Source organism: Urocampus carinirostris, chromosome 12 (genome assembly GCF_059441175.1).
Source record: "Urocampus carinirostris isolate Australia breed hairy pipefish chromosome 12, RoL_Ucar_1.0, whole genome shotgun sequence".
In the NCBI taxonomy this organism is placed as follows: Eukaryota; Metazoa; Chordata; class Actinopteri; order Syngnathiformes; family Syngnathidae; genus Urocampus; species Urocampus carinirostris.
Genome location: NC_142360.1, coordinates 4,263,457 through 4,283,717, shown reverse-complemented (window position 1 = coordinate 4,283,717; position 20,261 = coordinate 4,263,457). Strand labels below are relative to the sequence as shown.

General features: G+C 42.0%; 2 protein-coding genes across 3 annotated transcripts in view; one reads left to right on the top strand and one right to left on the bottom strand.

The window, feature by feature from the left end:
* Positions 1-1,176: 1,176 nt before the first annotated feature.
* On the bottom strand, positions 1,177-7,527 carry atp5f1d (ATP synthase F1 subunit delta). Its single transcript, XM_088350180.1, has 5 exons — positions 7,290-7,527; positions 4,924-5,077; positions 4,761-4,849; positions 2,278-2,412; positions 1,177-1,286 (listed from the first exon to the last, which is right to left on the bottom strand). The coding sequence occupies exons 1-4, from the start codon at positions 7,404-7,406 to the stop codon at positions 2,290-2,292; spliced, it is 483 nt and encodes a 160-aa protein (XP_088206306.1). The 5' UTR covers positions 7,407-7,527; the 3' UTR covers positions 1,177-1,286; positions 2,278-2,289.
* Positions 7,528-9,056: 1,529 nt separating this feature from the next.
* Positions 9,057-20,261, top strand: part of cbarpb (CACN subunit beta associated regulatory protein b) — a 34,899-nt gene continuing 23,694 nt past the window's right edge. Inside the window, exons 1-3 of one of the 2 annotated variants that reach the window (XM_088349463.1) lie at positions 9,057-9,196; positions 13,164-13,236; positions 13,425-13,570. In XM_088349463.1, coding sequence (XP_088205589.1) covers positions 13,189-13,236; positions 13,425-13,570 — 194 coding nt within the window. In that variant the 5' untranslated portion in view covers positions 9,057-9,196; positions 13,164-13,188. Of the gene's footprint in view, positions 9,197-9,607; positions 10,818-13,163; positions 13,237-13,424; positions 13,571-20,261 lie in introns of those variants that run through there. The other variant, XM_088349464.1, reaches the window with a different exon arrangement.

Genomic DNA, 20,261 nt, shown 5'->3' with positions numbered 1-20,261 from the left:
AATGACTAAAATGGCTGCGCCCTGTTTGGCTGCGGCTGCATCGGCTCGCTACAGTTTAACTGTACTGGTCAGGTGTATCGACATTTCGTTCTGTGTGCATTGTTACAAAGAATGACAATAAAAGTAAATTATATTCTATTCTTGTAGTAAAAAGACAAAAAATTGTATACAGTACTTTTGCCTCCAAAAAGTTTTAGCCGGTTTTTCTTTGGTTTAAATGTTTATTAAGAGTGATTGTATAATTGTAAAAATGAATCTTATATTAATCCAGAGATTTCGCACATTACGGGTTTTAGGAACAAAACCGCTGCAATAAATGAGGGTACTATTTTGGCAGCAATGCGTGCAGTTCCAAACACAAAAAAATCTTGTTAAAAATGGGGGAAAACGTAGTAGGAAAAATACTTGAGAATGATGTTAATAGCCTATCACGGAAGATTTTTCAATGTAACATTCAAACCTCAACATAAATCTTCCAATATCCCAAGTAATTTAAGTGCATCAAATGGATGGTTGTGAGCAGCCTAGATGAAGTGTTACTCATTCCCGCCAGCAGATTGAAGATTTTGATGAAAGCCGCACAACAGATCAGTGCAAGAGGCGCCAAGAGCTAGCTATTTTTTTTATCTCTGATCTGATGTGTCGACCCGCGGGTCCTTACTTTGATTTAAAATAATATTGCGTTTATGGATTCAGAAGGAAGCAGGCACCTTCACCAGGCCTCTGAGAATGTTTGAGTGTTAATAAGAGAACAAAAATGCTTTCTTTGCACGCTTTGATGTGTTTAGGGGCCTCGAGAGCCTTGACATTTAAAACAAACTGGTCTGAATCCAGCATGTGATAAATGAACTGGGGCCTCAGGTTATGAAAGACCAGGTCCCGACGTACCTCTGTAATGGACGTCTTTTTCCAGCTTGGTGAGCAGAACCCGGCGGGGGCTTGGGGGTCGCAGCCCATAACAAACACACGTGTTACCACATCTCTAAGTGGTTGTAATGGAGCTTTATTTTCTTGAAGGGATATTTGAAAGGTCAGTTAATTAATCATCAGACGATCTGGCTCAGCAGTAAAGTACTTGCTTTCTACTACTTTTGCTGCTATCTGCTGCCACCGTGAGGCCACGCGCTTCAGAACCAGCAAAGGATGAATTTGGATCCACTCAAGCAGGCAAAGGTCAACGGTCAATTCCAAATAAATTTATTTTGTTTTTTCGTCCACTGTACAAAGCAAGCATGAAGATGCTGGAAGTGTGCGTGTTCCACTCCCCCCAAAAGTTCTAAGATGGCCTGAAAAGACAAGAAAAAACAAAAAGAAGGGTTGGTAATGGAACATAGATAGATAGATAGATACTTTATTCATCCCCGTAGGGAAATTCACACTTCCAGCAGTCTACCCTGTTGTTTTTTAACAGATGAACATGATGCCCTAGGGGTGCTTGTAGCGAAGTGGATGACGTCACGCCAGTCCAAAAATTCGACATCCCTGCGGCAGATGGAAAACTTTTCTTTGTGAAAATCCAGGGATACACCACCTCGTGTTAGAAAGTCCGCCTCCTCTCCGATTCCCCCCGGCTTTCGTGTCTCTGTTTAGCGGCGTTGAAGCCGGATTGCTCCGGGTAGCTCCGGGTGGCTACACGTTAGCGTCCGGAATGCTAAACGTGAGCCACGTTTCCGCAAAACACAGCAACTGCGCTCCCTGTGCGCTTCGATGTTTTCCACCAGCACTCGATGATCTTATTTGGTCGTGAGTTCGCATTTACCATGATTACGGATGGTACCGAAGACTTATAACGCCGCTAGCCGCTTTGCTAGCTCCGGCTTTTCTTCCACGATAGGCCCCTTCATCACGCCGGCACGAGAATTTTTCAGGGCAAGGAGTTGAAATTCCTTGAATACACGCATTTCTTGTGCGTTAAAACCCATGTCCATAGGATAGAAGTAATCCATAGTGTAGTTGTCAAAACGGAAAGAAAAAACACCGAAGATAGGAGCAGACAATAAAACAATAGGGCAGCTGCTGGAAAAGGCAGCTGCTCGTGGCAGCGCCGCTTTGACATGTTAGCGGGAAAAGCCCAGCCCAAGCCAAAAGTAATGATTGACATTTTAAGCTGGTCGGGTTGGACTGGGTTTTAAGAGCTTACCTCTGCAAACCATCATTCGTTTTAAGTCAAAATGACTGCAACTTCAGCAACATAGTTCTGAAATGGTGAAAACATCTCACACACCGAGTTACGGATCACCGTGTGCAATATTTAAAACACAAAAAGTCGAGTCGTACCACAGGTGAGGTTCACTCCAAAGCCTTTACGATGGCGTCGTTGGCATCTATGTTGACTTGCGCTTCAGCCCTTGCCACCTCATTTGCTGTTGCGGCGAGTTCGGCCTGGGCCTTTTCCAGGTTGGCCCTGGCAGCCTGTGGAGGAGCAAATAAAGTCAGTTGTATACAATAAACATGGCAGAGATAACCACAAACTACAGCAGACCACTGAGATAACAGCGTCCCTAGCTTATGATATTTTATTGATGCAAAGCGTAATACGCCTTTTTTGTGTTACGGCATTTACCCACCATACCACACCAACAACAAATTATTTCACATGCCCAAAAACTGAAATTCGTATAACTGCCGGTTACATGCCTCTGACGTCTCCAAGAAGCTTATCCCCTATTGTTTTGCATCATGGCATAAAGAAGATGCTAATGTTATTGTTTGAACTCCCTCCCACAATGCCTTTTCTCTCGTTCAGTTCAGAATCTCGTGTGGTTTGTAAATACTTTGCAAGTAAGTGCAATCCAATACCGTTTTTTGTATGTATTTATTAACTATGGGTCCAGAGACTTGCAGTGGTACTAAACAGAGAAGCAAGAACATGATTACCATGTAAACAAAGCTTGCAATTATGAAGAAATACCAAGAAGGCACACACATCGTTACCCACGCTATGGGATATAGCCACAACCAATTGATAATCAGGTCAAAATAAGGGGTAAATTAAGAGAAATAAATCTTATAAGGGCCTGGCAAAGCTCGCAAGTGGATGGTTAAATTCGGTTTCATTTTCAATCTGCTGTCGCCGTTTATGCTACCCTCTGCACCAACCCTGTACTCTATTTCACCAGCTCTAGTCAGAACCAAGGAAAACGAAATATAAGTTTTTCTTTACATGTATGTTATTTGATCATATGCATGGATCTAGTATTACAAGTAAGTAGTATTTACTGTTTATTGTTTTAGAGCTAATTACCATAGCTTTCTTGGCAACACTTTAACCTTAAATTTCCCACTTTGGAATGGAATAAGATCTCATCTCATTAGCTACACCGCTTATCCTCAGTAGGGTCGCGGGGGTGCTGGAGCCCATCCCAGCAATCATCGGGCAGTGGGCAGGGGACACCCTGAACTGGTTGCCAGCCAATCACAGGGCACACAGGGACAGACAACTCACTCGCTCATTCACACCTAGGGACAATTTGGACCGGCCAATTCACCTGAAATGCATGTTTTTGGAATGTGGAGGAAACCGGAGTGCCCGGAGGAAACCCACGCAAGCACGGGGAGAACATACAAACTTCGCACAGGAAGTCTGGAGCTGGATTTGAACCCACGCAGGAGGTTCCCAAGACATGAACTGTGCCGCACATGCGCTAACCACTGCGCCGCCGTCCAATAAGATTGTTTATAAAAAAAAATATTGAACATGTACATCAGTTAATAATATTTGTCCATTTAAAAAAAAAAAAATAGTGGCAGCAATGACACAAGTAAAAACTAAATATCATCATTTTCAAAAGTAGAGCAGAACTCAATGAAAAGTGACATATGATGGAAGTTGTCAGAGGAAAAGAATCACAACGGCCGCGTTGGCTCTGAAAGCTTCATTTGTCACGATGGCGATTAGAAAAAAAGAAATGCCAAACATGGCTGGAAGTCAAAGGTCTCCCAGTGGGGATTCGACACATCTGCTATAACTCAACAGTGAATGACCTTTCCCTCCTTATTAGCGTGGCCCTGTGCGCATTGTTGATGCGCATGGAAAACGGGTCGGGCTACTTATACAAAAAAAAAAAAAAAGAAACCTCAATTAATCTTTCAGACTCAAGTCCAGAGTGGCGTGGCCCAAGGTCAACAATCAAACCGACATAGAGAGCGTGATGGTGCATTAACTAGCCTGACATTTCAACTGTCAAGTTTAACCGTAAAAATGACCGGCCGGGTCATCACCGATAGCAGATCCAAACGGAGGTAATTAGAAATCTTGCGTAGATTCAACGAACGCCTCTGCCATCCAAAGAGCACGTCCCTGCTGAAAGATTTGCCGGAGTAAAGGCCTGTAATTATCAAGCTCTTAATGTCGGAGATGAGGAAAACCCCCGGCTTTCAAATCTCATTAAAACATAAATCCATAAAAAAAAAATCAACTTGCTGGCACTGAGCTGCATTTCTCCTGGAAACAAGCAATTATAGACTTAAAAAGATCAATTTCAACAGCAGTATATCGAGAAAAGACAGCTACATTTATTTTATGTTTCATTTAGAAATAGCAGGGTTTTTTTAAGGGACATTCTTTAGGTTGAAATAGACATTCATTTTATATATGCTATCAAAAATGCCATCATGCCTGAGGGGAAAAAAACAACCTTCAAAAAAAGGTAACAATATTAACAATACATGCACAGTATTGCTTGGACAAGCTCTCATTTCAAAGTTCCCTGTAACATAACAAAGTAGGGACGGCATTTTTCTTATATTTCTATACTCACTGCCGCATCCAGCTGGTCAAGTGGTACAGCCTCCTCAGCGAGCAGCTGCACCGAAGAATCAGCATTGACAGTTATGGACCCACTGCTCACTAGGGGACACCAGGGTGAATATATCAATGAGATAGCAACAAAAGAAAAAGAAAAACAACTCCTAGAACATTACCAAAGTATTTCACAGTAGAGCCGTCATCGTTGAAGACCGTGACGACGCCAGGCCGCAGCACTTGCAAGGTGGGCACGTGGGCGGGGAGGATACCAAAGGCGCCGGTGAGTGTGGGGACATCAACCTGCTTCACGCTAGCCTCTTTGAAGAACACCTGTTAAAAAAAAACTGAAATGTTAAGAGGTTTTTGTTGGATAGGCGTGACAGGACTACCCCGCAAGCACAACGGTAAATAATAAAAACAATGCAGAACAGTCTTCAATGGTATTATTAAATGTTGACAGCTTAAGGCTGAACAATACAATTTTCCAGACAGATACTCAACCCTCAAATAGTATCGTAACATTTACCGCTAGTACATTATATTTTACTCACTGTTTATTCTTGAGTGCGATGTCTAGTCTGGTAAAAATGTACCCTACATTGTAATTAATGACAAGACAATTCTATTCTATTCCATTTTATCTATCCTTACATTATTATTTGTATTTTAATTTCACCATTTAGGTCTTTTCATTATTAAATGTTTATTTAGGAGTACCAGAACTAATGTTGTTGTAAACAATGTACACTATGTTGTAATCAATGTCAATTAAGACAATACTTTTCTGTTAACGGAGGTCTGTGTGTGAGTGGTTCGACAGGACTGTCCTGCAAGCGGAAAAGTAAACGATAAAAACGATGTAGAAAGGTCTTCATTGGTATAATTAAATGTAGACAGCTAAAGGCTGTGCAATACAATTTTTCTGACAAATCTTTATTTTTTTTTTTTTTTTTTTTTTAAAAACAAATATAAATCATTAATGGGTTCACATTTTTAATACTATTGAAAGTTGGATTTAAGACATTTTAATGCCAATCTAGGCCTTATTTTTAGATTAATGCTGGAGTCTTGGTACTTACCTCTCACCAGTAAAGATGCAACAAAAGGACATTGTTAATTATTTTAAAAAATTGAATATTTAATACATTCACAATTGATGTAACAAAGCAGTAAAATCCATTTTTTAAAATTAAGAAACTGATATTTCAATGTTAGTCTGCAACAGCAAAATGTTTGCATTATTGTGGCATTCAAAACAAAATCCTCAATAAAATAATTGTAATTGGATTAGAATGTCGTTACTGTCATTTAAAACATAGTGAACATTGGTTATAAAGAGATTAGAGGTAGCACTCTAGGATAAACATGTAACCAACAAACTTGAAAGACACGTATATATGTATATAAATGGTTTTTATTGATGATGGGTTTGATTTAATTTCGCTCTATGTTCTGGTCCGGAGCCTTCGCCCTGGAAATGCTGGTCTACTAGTGATCCCAAGAGCCAAAAAGAGTTCCGCAGGTCCGAGAGCGTTCTCCATTAAGGCCCCGGTGCTCTGTAAGGCCCTGAGATTCGATCTGCAACCTTAGTGGAACAGTTTAAATCTAGGCTTAAACACACTTCTAATCTATAGCTAATGAATAACCTATATTTTATGTTGACAATATCTGTGTATTATTTCTTATTGCAACATTCATTGCAGCCTGGTCATCCTGGAAGGGGGATTAACTCATGTTGCAGTCCCTTTTCAAGGTTTCTTCATTTTCATCATGTTAAGGTTTTTGAGTTTTTTTCTTGTCCTCGTGTAGGTTTTAGATCAGGGGATGGTGTAATAATAGTCTGTGGTTTGCAATATTCTGTGGTCTGTGCAGACCTTTGAGACTCTGTGATTAAGAGCTATACAATAAACATAACTTGACATATTAGTTGAAATGCGAAAGACATTAAAACAGTCGAAATGTCAATTCAGACTAAGAGGATCAGGACGAGCTGTTACAAGGGGCATCAACAGACAAGACAGTCATAATCAGAACAAAATATAATGTTATATTAATTCATTACATATTCATCCTGGAATGTCCCTTCAAATGTTGTTGTGATCAATATAGGTTACGTTGTGCACAATGACAATAAATACATTCCTAATTCTGAGTGCTACTCAAGGTTAGTTAGCGATCATGAGACAAGTCAGTCAGTTATCACTAAAATATCTTAAATTAACCTCCTTTTCCCTGCAAATGCGTGTGAAGTAGAAGGTGTAACATTTTACTAGTGCACGTTTCGCTTACGTGGTCGTAAAATTTAATATGCAAGACAAACATAAATGAATGGTAAGCAAGCTCTGCTAGCATTGAAAGCTAACGTATTTTCAGCATTTGAAAGGGTACAATTAATTAATAAAAAGTGCACAGTGTATATGAATACAAAAAAAAAAACAAATTGTCATTTCAAATTAACCATAACCTGAAAATAATTTTAAGACGACATATATTTTGCGCGACCGTTAGCTAGGCCGGTTAGCATCCCGGACACTGCGTCTACCTGTGTCGGAGAGGCGAAAGTGAAGGACATCTGCGGGGCGCCGCTGGTAGCGGCCTCGGCGTAGCAACGTGCATGCCTAAGCACAGGTAAGGAACGGCGAAGAAGTCTTGCTGCCATTATTTTGAAAAAAAAAGTACGAACGATTCGACTGACAGATTCCAAAAAGGCTAACGTGGAGGCAGACGGTACGAATGTGGACAAGGACGTTCGTTGCCTACCCAGGAGGCTTTGCGGTTTTGCTTTGTTTATGGGTAATGTAGTAGTTGTGGTGCAGAGAGAAACGAGGACTATCAGAAACCCCTTGTATTGAAATAAACTTGTCACAGTTATTGTATCGTTGTTTGTCAGTTTCATGGCAATTTTTGTTTGGAATGATGCAATGTTCAATAAAAAAAAGATTCAAATGCAACATCAATATGAAATATTTAACTCGTTTGAAGCAACTCAACATTTGTTTTTGTTTTTTACTGATTAAAAAAAAGATAAAGGCGTTTACCCTATTTCTTATTGCACTCCGTTTATTTTTGTAATGTATTTGAATATATTCCTGCGACTGGCTGGCACCCAGTTCGGGGTGACCTGCCCAATACCTGAAGATGGCTGGGATGGGCTCCAGCAACCCCTCCTCGACCCTAGCGAGAATAAGCAGCACAGTAAATAGATGACGTATTATAAGCTATTTTAGGGATACGTTTACCATTAGCCCATCTGTCTGACTGTCTTATTTTGAATTTTGTTTTTGTTGCTGCTAATGTTCTTGCACCTCTTTTCATTGCACTGTTAAGTCTCTAAACACTAGGTTGTATATATGTTTGTTATCCATTTATTCTGATTTTCTTTATTACATGTTTACCATGGAGTGCAACGTCTAATCTTGTTGCATACAATGTTTTACCATAACAAGGACAATCAAAACACTTCTATCATGTGCTTCTATACAGCGATTGCTGCGTTTTGCGCCACAAGATGACGCCCTAAAACTGCCCGCTGTGATATTTGAACTGAGTCTGTGATGGTGCCGGCTGTCACGGCCAGAAATTTCTGGCCGTGCTTTGGCTGTTGAATTGAGTACTTTATGTTCAGTCCACGCATCGGCCCGGTATTGCAGTACCTCCGGGAACGGTGCATTCGTAATGATCGCAGCAAGGCTTTAGGGCTAGGACCTTAGCTTGGCCTTTTGGCTGAGAGTAAGTGTCCCGGCTCCTAGGCTTTGTGGCGTATTATGAACTGACCGATAACGGATAATGGATAATGAATAACGAAGATAGATCAATAACCCTTAAAAACCCCAAACCCCAAACCCGCTCGAAAAGGAAAGGGTCTATTAGATAGATAAATAGATAGATAGATAGATAGATAGATAGATAGATAGATAGATAGATAGATAGATAGATAGATAGATAGATAGATAGATAGATAGATAGATAGATAGATAGATAGATAGATAGATAGATAGATAGATAGATAGATAGATAGATAGATAGATAGATAGATAGATAGATAGATAGATAGATAGATAGATGGATAGACTGACTTGCAACTAGATGGAACCTTTTAGGAATCAGTACATCGAGCTGAAAAAAACGTTTTGTTTCCCCTTTAATTTACGTAATTTACTTAGGCTTTAGAGAATATTTATTATTATTTGTAAAAATAACCACGCTGTTTTTGTAAATTGATCGATTCTCTACGAATGTTTAACATTCTGGTCAACCCTCCTCGAGCTTGTCGTTTTATTGCGTCACTTGTGACGTCACTCGCGCGTCGCCTACGGGCTGGTGGGCGTGTCTTAAACGTCGGTGCTCCCATTCATAAATGCATTCTAGCCGTTTACAAAATCTCATTCAAAAGGTGATCTCGAATGATTATTCTCGCAGTTCGCTCGCCAGACCACGTAGGTACAGCAGGTGAGTGCACGTGAACGAACGTGTGGGATTTTCTTTCTCTTTTCTTGTTTTGTGCGCTTCTTTTGTGAGGACACCGAGTCGCTCGCATTCATGAAAAGATCACGCCGTAAATCGATCGGGTCGATCTCTCACAAATTCAGTCGTCTGAGATCTTTTATGGTTTTTAGATGACGGCTCGTTTGCATGGAATCGATCACAGATGTTGCGCGGCATTATAATAAAAACGAACTAATACTTGCTAACTTATTGAGTTGAAGCACAAGATAAACAGGAGCAGCAGTTTTAACTAGTTATAATTCTTTCTCTTTCTCTTTCTTTCTATTTTCCATTCTCACATATTCTTTTTGTCCCCCTCTCTCTTGTTCTCTCTCTCTCCCATTCTTTTTCTCATTCTGTCTCTCTCTCTCTCTTGATTTCTCTTTCCCCCTCAATTAATTTTTCTCTCTTTTTCGTTTTTATCTCTTTTTTTCCCATCCCTTTCTTTCTCCCCCTCTCATTCTCTCTTTTATCATCCCCTTGCTCAGTCTCTCTCACACTCTATTTTATCTCCGTTTCTTTTTCTCTCACACTCTCTTTTTTTATCCCAACAATTCGCTCTCTTGTTCTACCTTGTTCTCTCCACTCTCTCCTTTTCTCTTTTTTTCTCCCTCTCTTTCTGTTGTTCTCTATCTCACGTTATTTTCTTAATTTCCCCCTCTTTCTTGATTTATCTTTTTCTCTCTCTCTCGTTTTTCTCTCTGTGTTATATCCTTTTCTCTTTCTTTCTCCCTCTCACTCTAATTTTTTCTCTTTTATCATTGTCTCGCTTAGTCTCTCTCGTTCTTTATTTATACTCTTTATCTCCGTTTCTTTCTCTCTCATCTTCTCTTTTCTTATCTAGATAATTCGCTCCCTTGTTCTCTCTCGTTCTCTCCACTCTCTCATATTCTCTCTTTTTCCCCCCTCTCTCTTGTTCTCTCTCACATTCTTTTTTATTCTGCCTCTTTCTTGATTTCTCTTTTTCTCTCTCTCATTTCTCTCTCTTTATTTCTATTCTTTTCTCTTTCACTCTCTCACTCTCATTCTTTCTCTTTTATCATTCTCTCGTCCCTCTCGTTTATTTATCCTTTTTATCTCCCTTTCTCATCCTCTCTTTTCTTATCTCTATAATTCTTTCTCTGGTTCTCTGTCATTTACTCCGCTTTCTCTTTTTTCTCTTTCTTCCTCTCTTATCTACTACTTCGGCCCCTGTGAGTGTTTTTATTTTCTAGCTTGTGGTCCATGAGCTAAAATGTGTTTGACACCACTAATGCATATGTGAAGTGAATTCCCATCCACAATATCCAACTTGACATTCGAACCACCGATTCCACCGCTTCGTTTTGCCTCCCTGTTGCTTTGAGGCCATCGGGTTGCTTCTGAAGGAGGACGGCGGGAGGGGGGGTGCGTTCATCTTGCTTGGATGGAGGCGGATTCTCTCCAGCCACGCACATACATGCACACATCCAGAGCTGCCTCTGATGCTCCTGCAACATCCAAACCTCAGAGACAGCAGGAATCCTAGAACAAGCTTTTATTTCCCAGCTCTGGTGCTCAAATTGCTGCAGTGATTGAGCGGGCATGTTTCTTCTTCCATGCTGTGGTGAGTAGCCAGGTTGTTGGTGAATGTGAGTGAGTGTGTGGGCGTTTGCTGCAGCAGCCGTAAGATTAATGGCCATGATCTGAAGAAGCCAAAGCACAGCAGCAGACGGAAGCTTGTTTCCACGATGTTGTGAGACATTGTAGCTAGTCAACGCCCGGCTGATGATTTACGCAAAGCGGACGCTCTGCAATTTTTTTCGGGCCGACGGTTAAACGCATGCATGAGCAGCACATGGGGGGCTGGCTTGGATTTGCTGGCGGTTAGTATTTGGGGAAGGATCACAGAGTAGGGTCCTAATTCCCTCACAGCACCTTAAATCTTTGGTTCTACATCGGACATAGTAACATCCAAAAGTAAACGTCTAAAATTGCGTTGTATCTAGCCTGTCCAATGCTAAGTCAAGTCAAGTCATGTTTATTTGCATAGCCCTTAATCACAGAGTCTCAAAGGGCTGCACAGACCACAGATTGTTGCAAACCACGGACTATTATGACACCATCCCGTCATCTAAACCCTACGAGAGGGCAAATAATACACAGAAATTGTCAACATAAAATATAGGTTATTCATATGCTATAGAATAGAAGTGTGTTTTAAGCTTAGATCTAAAAATTTCCACTGAGGTTGCAGATCGAATCTCAGGGGGAAGAGCATTCCACAGCAACGGGGCCCGAATGGAGAACACTTTCGAACCTGCGGATCTGTGGACCAAATGGACTTGTCATGATACAAAAGTACAACGAAATTGAAGAGCTTCTACTTTCAGTTTAAGAAAGTGAAGTCGAGAGCATCCGGCTAGCTGCTTGCTAGAAACAGGGACTGCCGGTTGAGCCAGGTCTCCACTGGGATTTAAATACAACCGTCCCGCAGTTTCCCACGAGTTGTAGCTCCAGGTCATCCGTTTCATGAGTTTTAGGTCTGGCACTGGTGAGATACAGGCTCGGCAGGAGTGGCTTAAGATAGTTTTAAGTCTAGCCGTATGAATAGAACGGACTAGCAGCTTCGCTATTACCTTTTCTTCCGATGGCGCCTCAAACCCGATAACCGCAGAGTACTTGCCGGAGATCACCATTTCTTTCTGCTTTTCTGAGTTTCCTCAGAGTCTGATTTAATTGGTGAATTTCTTTTCATTGTAACAAGCCACTAAAATACTAGCTCAGCTCTAGCCAAGTCACCATCGCCATGCTCCGCAGTTTGTTTTTGAGGATATTGACTTGAGCGCCCGCCGCGCTGTTAGGCACGTGTTTTTTGTCAGTCAATTATAATCGAGCACACAGACAGTCACACCCACCCAATACACAAAACCCTTACTAAAGTGCCCCCGTGATAGGATTTGCTGTCTGTTCTGAACACAATGCACGACACGTTGATATCAATGACAATAAATACAATTTAATTCAGAATCCAGGAGGCAGTGAACCAGCAAAGTAGCCAGGGTTCTCTGCATATTATTCCCTTACGATTTCCTGGTTCAACTTTCAGCTCCTTGATGAAAATGTTTAAATAATAGGTTATATGCAAGTATAGGTTAAAAGCACCTTTAAACTGAAACCAATTGGAGAACTGCCTTTTATTTTCTGGGCTCTAAATGGAGCAATCCGAAATAATCCTTTATATATCTAGCGACAAACGAATAACCCTGTATTTATGCTGTTTGGGTCAAGCATATATTTGGACAATTCTGGTTCCTTTTTGGATTTTGGCTCTTAACAATACATAAAACTATTAATATTATTATCATTATCATATTACATTTATTGTGTGTGAGTTTAGATACAACCAAATTCAGTTCTTTTTTTAGCTTAAACTTTTGGAATTTGATTTACTCCAAGAGGTCGCTCAAAAGATTGAGCAGAGATTTTAGATGTAATCTGATAAAAATACAATACAGCTTTGTGGGTAGATATCGGCTCATATCCAATACCAATATTGGTATTAGATATGTGGCAGTATTTAAGTAAGTGCTAGTTGGTTGAAACTAAAGTAAGTGTTGTGTATCCACTGCCCTGGGTCATACCAGTGAAAAGCTAACGAATCATATTTTTAAACCCAAACTGTAATAATTCTTGTTGGCCATACACTCCATCACTCAAATAACAAAGGGGAAAAAACACAAACATGGAAATAAGAATCCTTGGAAAAAAACGTAGTGTCTTGGGATTACACAATCCCACTACGTCACATCGCAATATCTATTGGATTGGCAACTGTGGTCTTGCAAATGGCCCGCGGTCCTCGAGTTTGAGTGGAAATAAAAGCCATCTGCCGGCCTTTTGGTCCATTGACTTTTTGCGACCTGATGAGGAGCTCCCGTAACGGCCATTTCCTGTGTGTGTTTCGTCTCAGGGGGACTCCATAGTTGGCCTGGACCATGAGCTATGAGTCTACCGTCTGGAACACCCAACCAGAAAACTCCACTGTAAGTCAAACATCCTGTGTTTGTAACGTCCACCGCCCTGCCTAATGAACGACTTCCTGACCCGGAATTAGTGAATCAGTGATCCGATCAGGATTTTAATTTCCCCCGTCATAAAAGCAATCTGATGATGTACTCCGTCCGGTAGGCTCTCTGCAGTTAATGCATCTGGTTATCTAATTGCATGGCAGGAGGTACCGTTTGAGACGGAAGAGCGGCGAGATGGTTTCGTGCTCGTCCTGGTGATCCTGTCCATATTTCTAGCCGGGACGTTGATCTTCGTCTCCATTCTTTTCATCACCTGCCGCCGCTGCAGCCGAGGTCAATGCTGCGACAGGTACGCGGATGGAATCGTTGATTTGGGGCCTCTTTGTTTGTTATTGGAACAAATTACGACGTAAAAAAAACCTAAACATCAAAAATTTGAAAAGACAATTGTAAATTTTTGATCTTTCCTTAATAAATATATGATGCTATTAGTTATATTTTCCAACATTCTCATCTCATCTCATCTCATCAGCCGTACCGCTTATCCTCATTAGGGTCGCGGGGGGGCTGGAGCCCATCCCAGCCATCTCCGGGCAGTGGGCAGGGGACACCCTGAACTGGTTGCCAGCCAATCGCAGGGCACACGGGGACAGACAACTCACTCGCTAATTCACACCTAGGGACAATTTGGACCGGCCAATTCACCTGAAATGCATGTTTTTGGAACGTGGGAGGGAACCGGAGTGCCCGGAGGAAACCCACGCAAGCACGGGGAGAACATACAAACTCCGCACAGGAAGTCTGGAGCTGGATTTGAACCCACGACAGGTTCCCATGACATGAACTGTGCCGCACAAGCGCTAACCACTGCGCCATCGTGCTGCTATTTTCCAACATTACTACAAAATATCACTGTATTAGCATGTATTTCCACGTCTAAAGCAGTTTTAATGTGTTAAACAAACTAAGGGCTACTGTCACGAACAGAACAGAAGTAGGACCCAGATGCGTAATGTTACTCAAAAGTTTATTGAAATATAGAGGAAAGGCAGTGCTGGACGCGGGAAGCTAACCACTCATGGGATCGGAGCGTGTTCCGAATGCAGAAGTGGATCTTCCAGAGCAGGAGACCGTAGGGTAGTTAGACAGAAAAACAGGTCGTTAGCCGGGACGGGAGATCAGAACGTGGTCGGGGTCAAAAAATGGGTTGCTCGCTGGGACGGGAGATCAAAACGTGGTGTCAAAAAAACGGGGCGTAGCAGGAGACAAACGGAGAAATCAGGACCGGACGAGTGGAAATTGGGTGACAAAACGGGACAGATGGGAGTCAGAGTCAAAAAATCTTGCCTTGCGAAAACAAAGGTTCGCTGACGGACTGACAACAGGCGAGTGAAAGGACGGAGCTTAAGTAGGACAGGGAACCAATCAGGTAACCAGCAGCAGCTGGCGCCAAACGAGCGGGCACTGTTGAGTGTAACGAGTAATTATGACAGACTACATGGATTGGTTGAAGTTATTCTTTGTAAATTGTATTTTCTTGTGGCGCAACTCATCAGTGACCAAAGGAAAGCTCGAGGTTTTGAGTTTTTCCTCGCCTGCATGTTGGTTTAAGATCAGCGATAGTGTAATTGTAATTCTGTGCAGTCCTTTGAGACGTCTTGTGATTAAGGGCTATACAAATAAATGTGTCTTGACCTGACACGAGGAAACGCCATGGAGCAAGGTGAGAAAGAAAACCTTCGGGATATGCAACTCATACCCACGTAAAGATGCTGGCTGGCTAATATGATTTGTTATTTAGCTTGTAGCCAGGCACAAATAGCGGCTCGCAACAGAAGCAATCTTCTCAAAGAAGGGAAACACTGTTTAGTATAATACACTCAAAACCTCGATCCATCCGATTATTTCTTCTTTTTGTAGTAAAGTAGAACCCCGGGATAGGGCATTAATCCGTTCTGATATGGGGGATTGCAAGGTGCTTGCATAGTTATCTTGTTTTTGCTTCTCCCTTTAGCATCACTGCAAGTCTTAGGACCTATGGCTAATAAATACAGTATTGTATTGCACTAGCAGCACGGCAGTGCAGTGGTTAGTGCCTGTGCGGCACACTTCTGAGGTCATGGGATCAAATCTTCCTGTGCGGCAGTTGCATGTTCTCCCTGTCCTTGCGTGGGTTTTCCTTTGGGCACTCTGGTTTCCTCCCACATTCCAAAAACATGCATTTCAGGTTAATTGGCCAGTCCAAATTGTGCCAAGGTGTGAATGAGTGAGTGAGTTGCCTGTCTCTGTGTGCCCTGCGACTGGCTGGCAACCAGTTCAGGGTGTCCCCTGCCTACTGCCCGAAGATGATTGGGATGTGCTCCAGCACCCCCACGACCCTACTGAGGATAAGCGGTGCAGATAATGGATGGATGGTTGGATGGATGTATTGCATTTACAAAATCTTTATAAGGCAATTGAGATTCTGAACTGAACAAAGAGAAAATCATTGTAGGGGGGAGTTAAGCCAATAGCATATTGGTGTCTTCATGATAACCATCTTATACGACGTCAACTACATGTAAGATCTTGGGCCCGGGCCCGAAACCGACCCAAAATTCAAGCTTAAAATGTCAATTATTAAGTCGGGCTGGCCGGGCTTCTCTCTCGCTGTTTTTTTTTTTTTTTTTTTTACCCTTCATGCAGGATCTGCAGATCATGCATTTACAGTACCTTTACTCAAGTAATTATTTAGTTAAATAACATGCTTACTAAATTATCAGTTTAACTCCAAATCACTTTCTCCAAAGACATTTTCTTCCTCGTTGTTGGGGTAAAAGATGCGCCGCTTTCTCCTTCCACCTGATGTCAGATGTCATTTCCACTTCTTGCCAATAGTTTACAAGCATTAAAAATGTTCGTTCTGCTTTTAGGCCAAACATTTCACAATTTGCAGCTTGTAATCTGCAGAATATGATTTTCTTTTTGGTGCCAATTTGTTCAGTTTCACTTTCTCTTACTGCACGTTGCCGAAATGCAAACTTTGTCGTTGCAACGTTCATTTCGCCACTGCAATTGCAGTGCACAATTGATTTGAAGGAGTCGGCCCCAGGTGAACCCCAAGCTGCCTAGTTCAGCCAAAACGCACAGTTTGGCGCTGAAGTACGCACGGCTGAAGTAAAGCTTTGTGTTTCCAGTATTTTGGGCTCATGTTTATAATAAAGTCAATCGGTCGGATTTGGGTCTATATACCCACAACTCAGGTCGGGTCGGGCTGGATTTTTTTTAAACCCAATCTTACTCCTAACATCAACCAATGGTGTAGTTTTGGCATGGATGGAGGAGTTGTGCTACTACCAAAATCAAAGAATCTGTCAAGACCAGAACAGAGACAGGACCCACTTGCGTACGTTTCTCTCAGTTTTATTAGGAAGAAGGGAAAGGATTGCACACACCATCCGGGGAGCAGGGGAGCAGGTGGCTCTGAACGCGGAAGTGTCACTTTCGTGGCGAGCGATGGCCGTGTCAGTAGCCGGGACAGGAGAGCAAAAAACGTGGTCAAGATCAGAAAATGGGTCGGAGCCGGGAAACAGACGGGAGCCAAAACAAGGGTGAGTCAGGGTCAAAAAGCTTGCCTAGCGTAAACAGAGGTTTGCAGACGGACTTACAACAGGTGACAGAAAGACAGGGGTTTAAATAGTGACAGGGAGCCAATCAGAGTCCGAGGCAGTTGGCGCCAAAGTAGCAGGCACAGGTGCATCGCATCAGTAATCATGACAAAATCAGTGTTTTGTCCCTACCAATATTACAAGATGGCTTTTAAAAATGCCCACAAATGTCCCCACAAATGCTACGACCAAACTTACACCCTTGACGTCAACCAATTGCAGAAATGTATAACGCACAGAGTCATACGCAGGGAACAGCGTTTAAAATAATTAGTTGATGTCGTATGGTGGAAAATGTCGTTACGAGGGGCCAAAAAACATTGTGTTTCACAGCATCATAAGCTCAGGACGCTGAAACCTTTGTTCTACTGTATTTGGAGAATTCTTTCCTGTGCTGTTTTTCTCTGTATTAAAACTGCCACATTTTCAATGCGTATGACTGGTTGACACGCAAGCGCTTTCTTCTAAACAGCACATTTATTAAATATGTCGACTTACATAATAGATGAGGCTCATTGGAATTGCATATGAAGCTTCCTGCCTGACAACACGAGTCCCCAAAGCGTCTTTAGCGGGTATATGACAGGCAAACTACTGTTATTACATGTTTACAATATGAAGGGATTTTTTTTTTAATTTTTGTTAATTCTCTTAAGTCATTCTCTCCATAGAAAGCTATTGATTTCAAAGATCCATTTTGACTGGGTTGCCATACACAGCTAAAGACGTTGAAGATCCATTTCAATCAGGCAATTTTAGCTTGGCTGCCAATGGCAGCTGTATATGTCAAAGATGCACTCAGACCGGGTTACTATACACAGCTAGAGACAGCAAGTATCTATTCAAGCTAGGTAGCCCTTGATGACTATTGATGTCAAGGACCCATGTTAGGTAGACTGCCGTGACGGCTGTGGATTTTAGAGATTAATTTTCGCTAGGCTGCCATTGACAGCTAGAGACGTCACACGTCACAAAACCCCTTTATCTAGGCTGCCAATGACAGCTAGAGATGTCAAAGATCCATTTTGACCGGGTTGTCATACAAGGGTATAGATGTCATACATCCGTTCAAGCTAGGCTGCTATTGATGGCAATAGACGTCAAAGATCCATGACTTAAAAAGTGGTCGGCGGCGCCCTCTGTTGGCTGCGGCTGCATCGGCTCGCTACAACGGGTCAGGTGCAATCGACATTTCGTTCTGTGTACATTGTTACACAGAATGACAATACAAGGAAATTATTATTATTATTATTATTATTAACTGCCTATATATGTTAAAAACCCATTTTTACTAGACTTCCATTGACAGCTAGAGATGTCAAAGCCCTTTTTCAAGAAGGCTGCCATTGACGGCTACAAACGTCAATCGATTTTAACCGGGTGGCAATACACAGCTGTCGACATCAACCATACAATTCGAGCTAGGCTGCAATTGACGGTTATAGATGTCAAGGACCCATGTTAGATAGACTGCCATTGACAGCTCTAGATGTTAGTGATTTTTTTTTACTAGGCAGCCATTGATGGCTAGAGATGGTAAAAACCCATTTTAGCTAGGCTGCCATCGACAGCTAAAGATCTCAAATATCCATTTTAGCTATGCTGCTATTGATGGCTAAAGATGTCTAAGATCCATTTTGACTGGGTTGCCATACACAGCTATAGGCGTCAAGCATCCATTCAAGCTAGGCTGCTATTGATGACAACCATTGATAGCTATAGATGTTAGATATTCATTTTTGCAGGACTGCCATTGACGGCAAAATACGTCAATCCATTTTGACCGGGTTGCAATACACAGCTACAGGGAGTGCAGAATTATTAGGCAAGTTGTATTTTTGAGGATTCATTTTATTATTGAACAACAACCATGTTCTTAATGAACCCAAAAGTCTCATTAATATCAAAGCTGAATATTTTGGAAGTTGGAGTGGGGCTTTTTTAGTTTTAGCTATTTTAGGAGGATATCTGTGTGTGCAGGTGACTATTACTGTGCATAATTATTAGGCAACTTAACAAAAAACAAATGTATACCCATTTCAATTATTTATTTTCATCAGGGAAACCAATATAACAGCTCAACATTCACAAATATACATTTCTGACATTCAAAAACAAAACAAAAACAAATCAGTGACCAATATAGCCACCTTTCTTTGCAAGGACACTCAAAAGCCTGCCATCCATGGATTCCGTCAGTGCTTTGATATGTTCACGATCAACATTGCGTGCAGCAGCGACCACAGCCTCCCAGACACTGTTCAGAGAGGTGTACTGTTTTCCCTCCTTGTAAATCTCACATTTGATGAGGGACCACAGGTTCTCTATGGGGTTCAGATCAGGTGAACAAGGAGGCCATGTCATTAGTTTTTCTTCTTTTAGACCCTTTCTCGCCAGCCACGCTGTGGAGTACTTGGATGCGTGTGATGGAGCGTTGTCCTGCATGAAAATCATGTTTTTCTTGAAGGATGCGGACTTCTTCCTGTACCACTGCTTGAAGAAGGTGTCTTCCAGAAACTGGCAGTAGGACTGGGAGTTGAGCTTGAGTCCATCCTCAACGCGAAAAGGCCCCACAAGCTCATCTTTGATGATACCAGCCCATACCAGTACCCCACCTCCACCTTGCTGGCGTCTGAGGCAGACTGGAGCTCTCTGCCCTTTACCGATCCAGCCACGGGCCCATCCATCTGGCCCATCAAGACTCACTCTCATTTCATCAGTCCATAAAACCTTAGAAAAATCCGTCTTGAGATTTTTCTTGGCCCAGTCCTGACGTTTCAGCTTGTGTGTCTTGTTCAGTGGTGGTCGTTTTTCAGCCTTTCTTACCTTGGCCATGTCTCTGAGTATTGCACACCTTGTGCTTTTGGGCACTCCAGTGATGTTGCAGCTCTGAAATATGGCAAAACTGGTGGCAAGTGGCATCTTGGCAGCTGTACGCTTGACTTTTCTCAGTTCACGGGCAGTTATTTTGCGCCTTGGTTTTTCTACACGCTTCTTGCGACCCTGTTGACTATTTTGAATGTAACGCTTGATTGTTCGATGATCACGCTTCAGAAGCTTGGCAATTTTAAGAGTGCTGCATCCCTCTGCAAGATATCTCACTATTTTTGACTTTTCAGAGCCTGTCAAGTCCCTCTTCTGACCCATTTTGCCAAAGGAAAGGAAGTTGCCTAATAATTATGCACACCTGATATAGGGTGTTGATGTCATTAGACCACACCCCTTCTCATTACAGAGATGCACATCACCTGATATGCTTAATTGGTAGTAGGCTTTCGAGCCTATACAGCTTGGAGTAAGACAACATGCATAAAGAGGATGATGTGGTCAAAATACTCATTTGCCTAATAATTCTGCACTCCCTGTATAGATGTCAACCATACAATTCGAGCA

Coding starts and splice junctions, on each gene's coding strand:
- atp5f1d (XM_088350180.1), bottom strand. CDS start 7,406: ATGGCAGCAAGACTTCTTCGCCGTTCCTTACCTGTGCTTAGGCATGCA. Junction 5,078..7,289: donor CTTTCGCCTCTCCGACACAG/GTAGACGCAGTG, acceptor TTTTTTTAACAG/GTGTTCTTCAAAGAGGCTAG. Junction 4,850..4,923: donor CTCTACTGTGAAATACTTTG/GTAATGTTCTAG, acceptor GGTGTCCCCTAG/TGAGCAGTGGGTCCATAACT.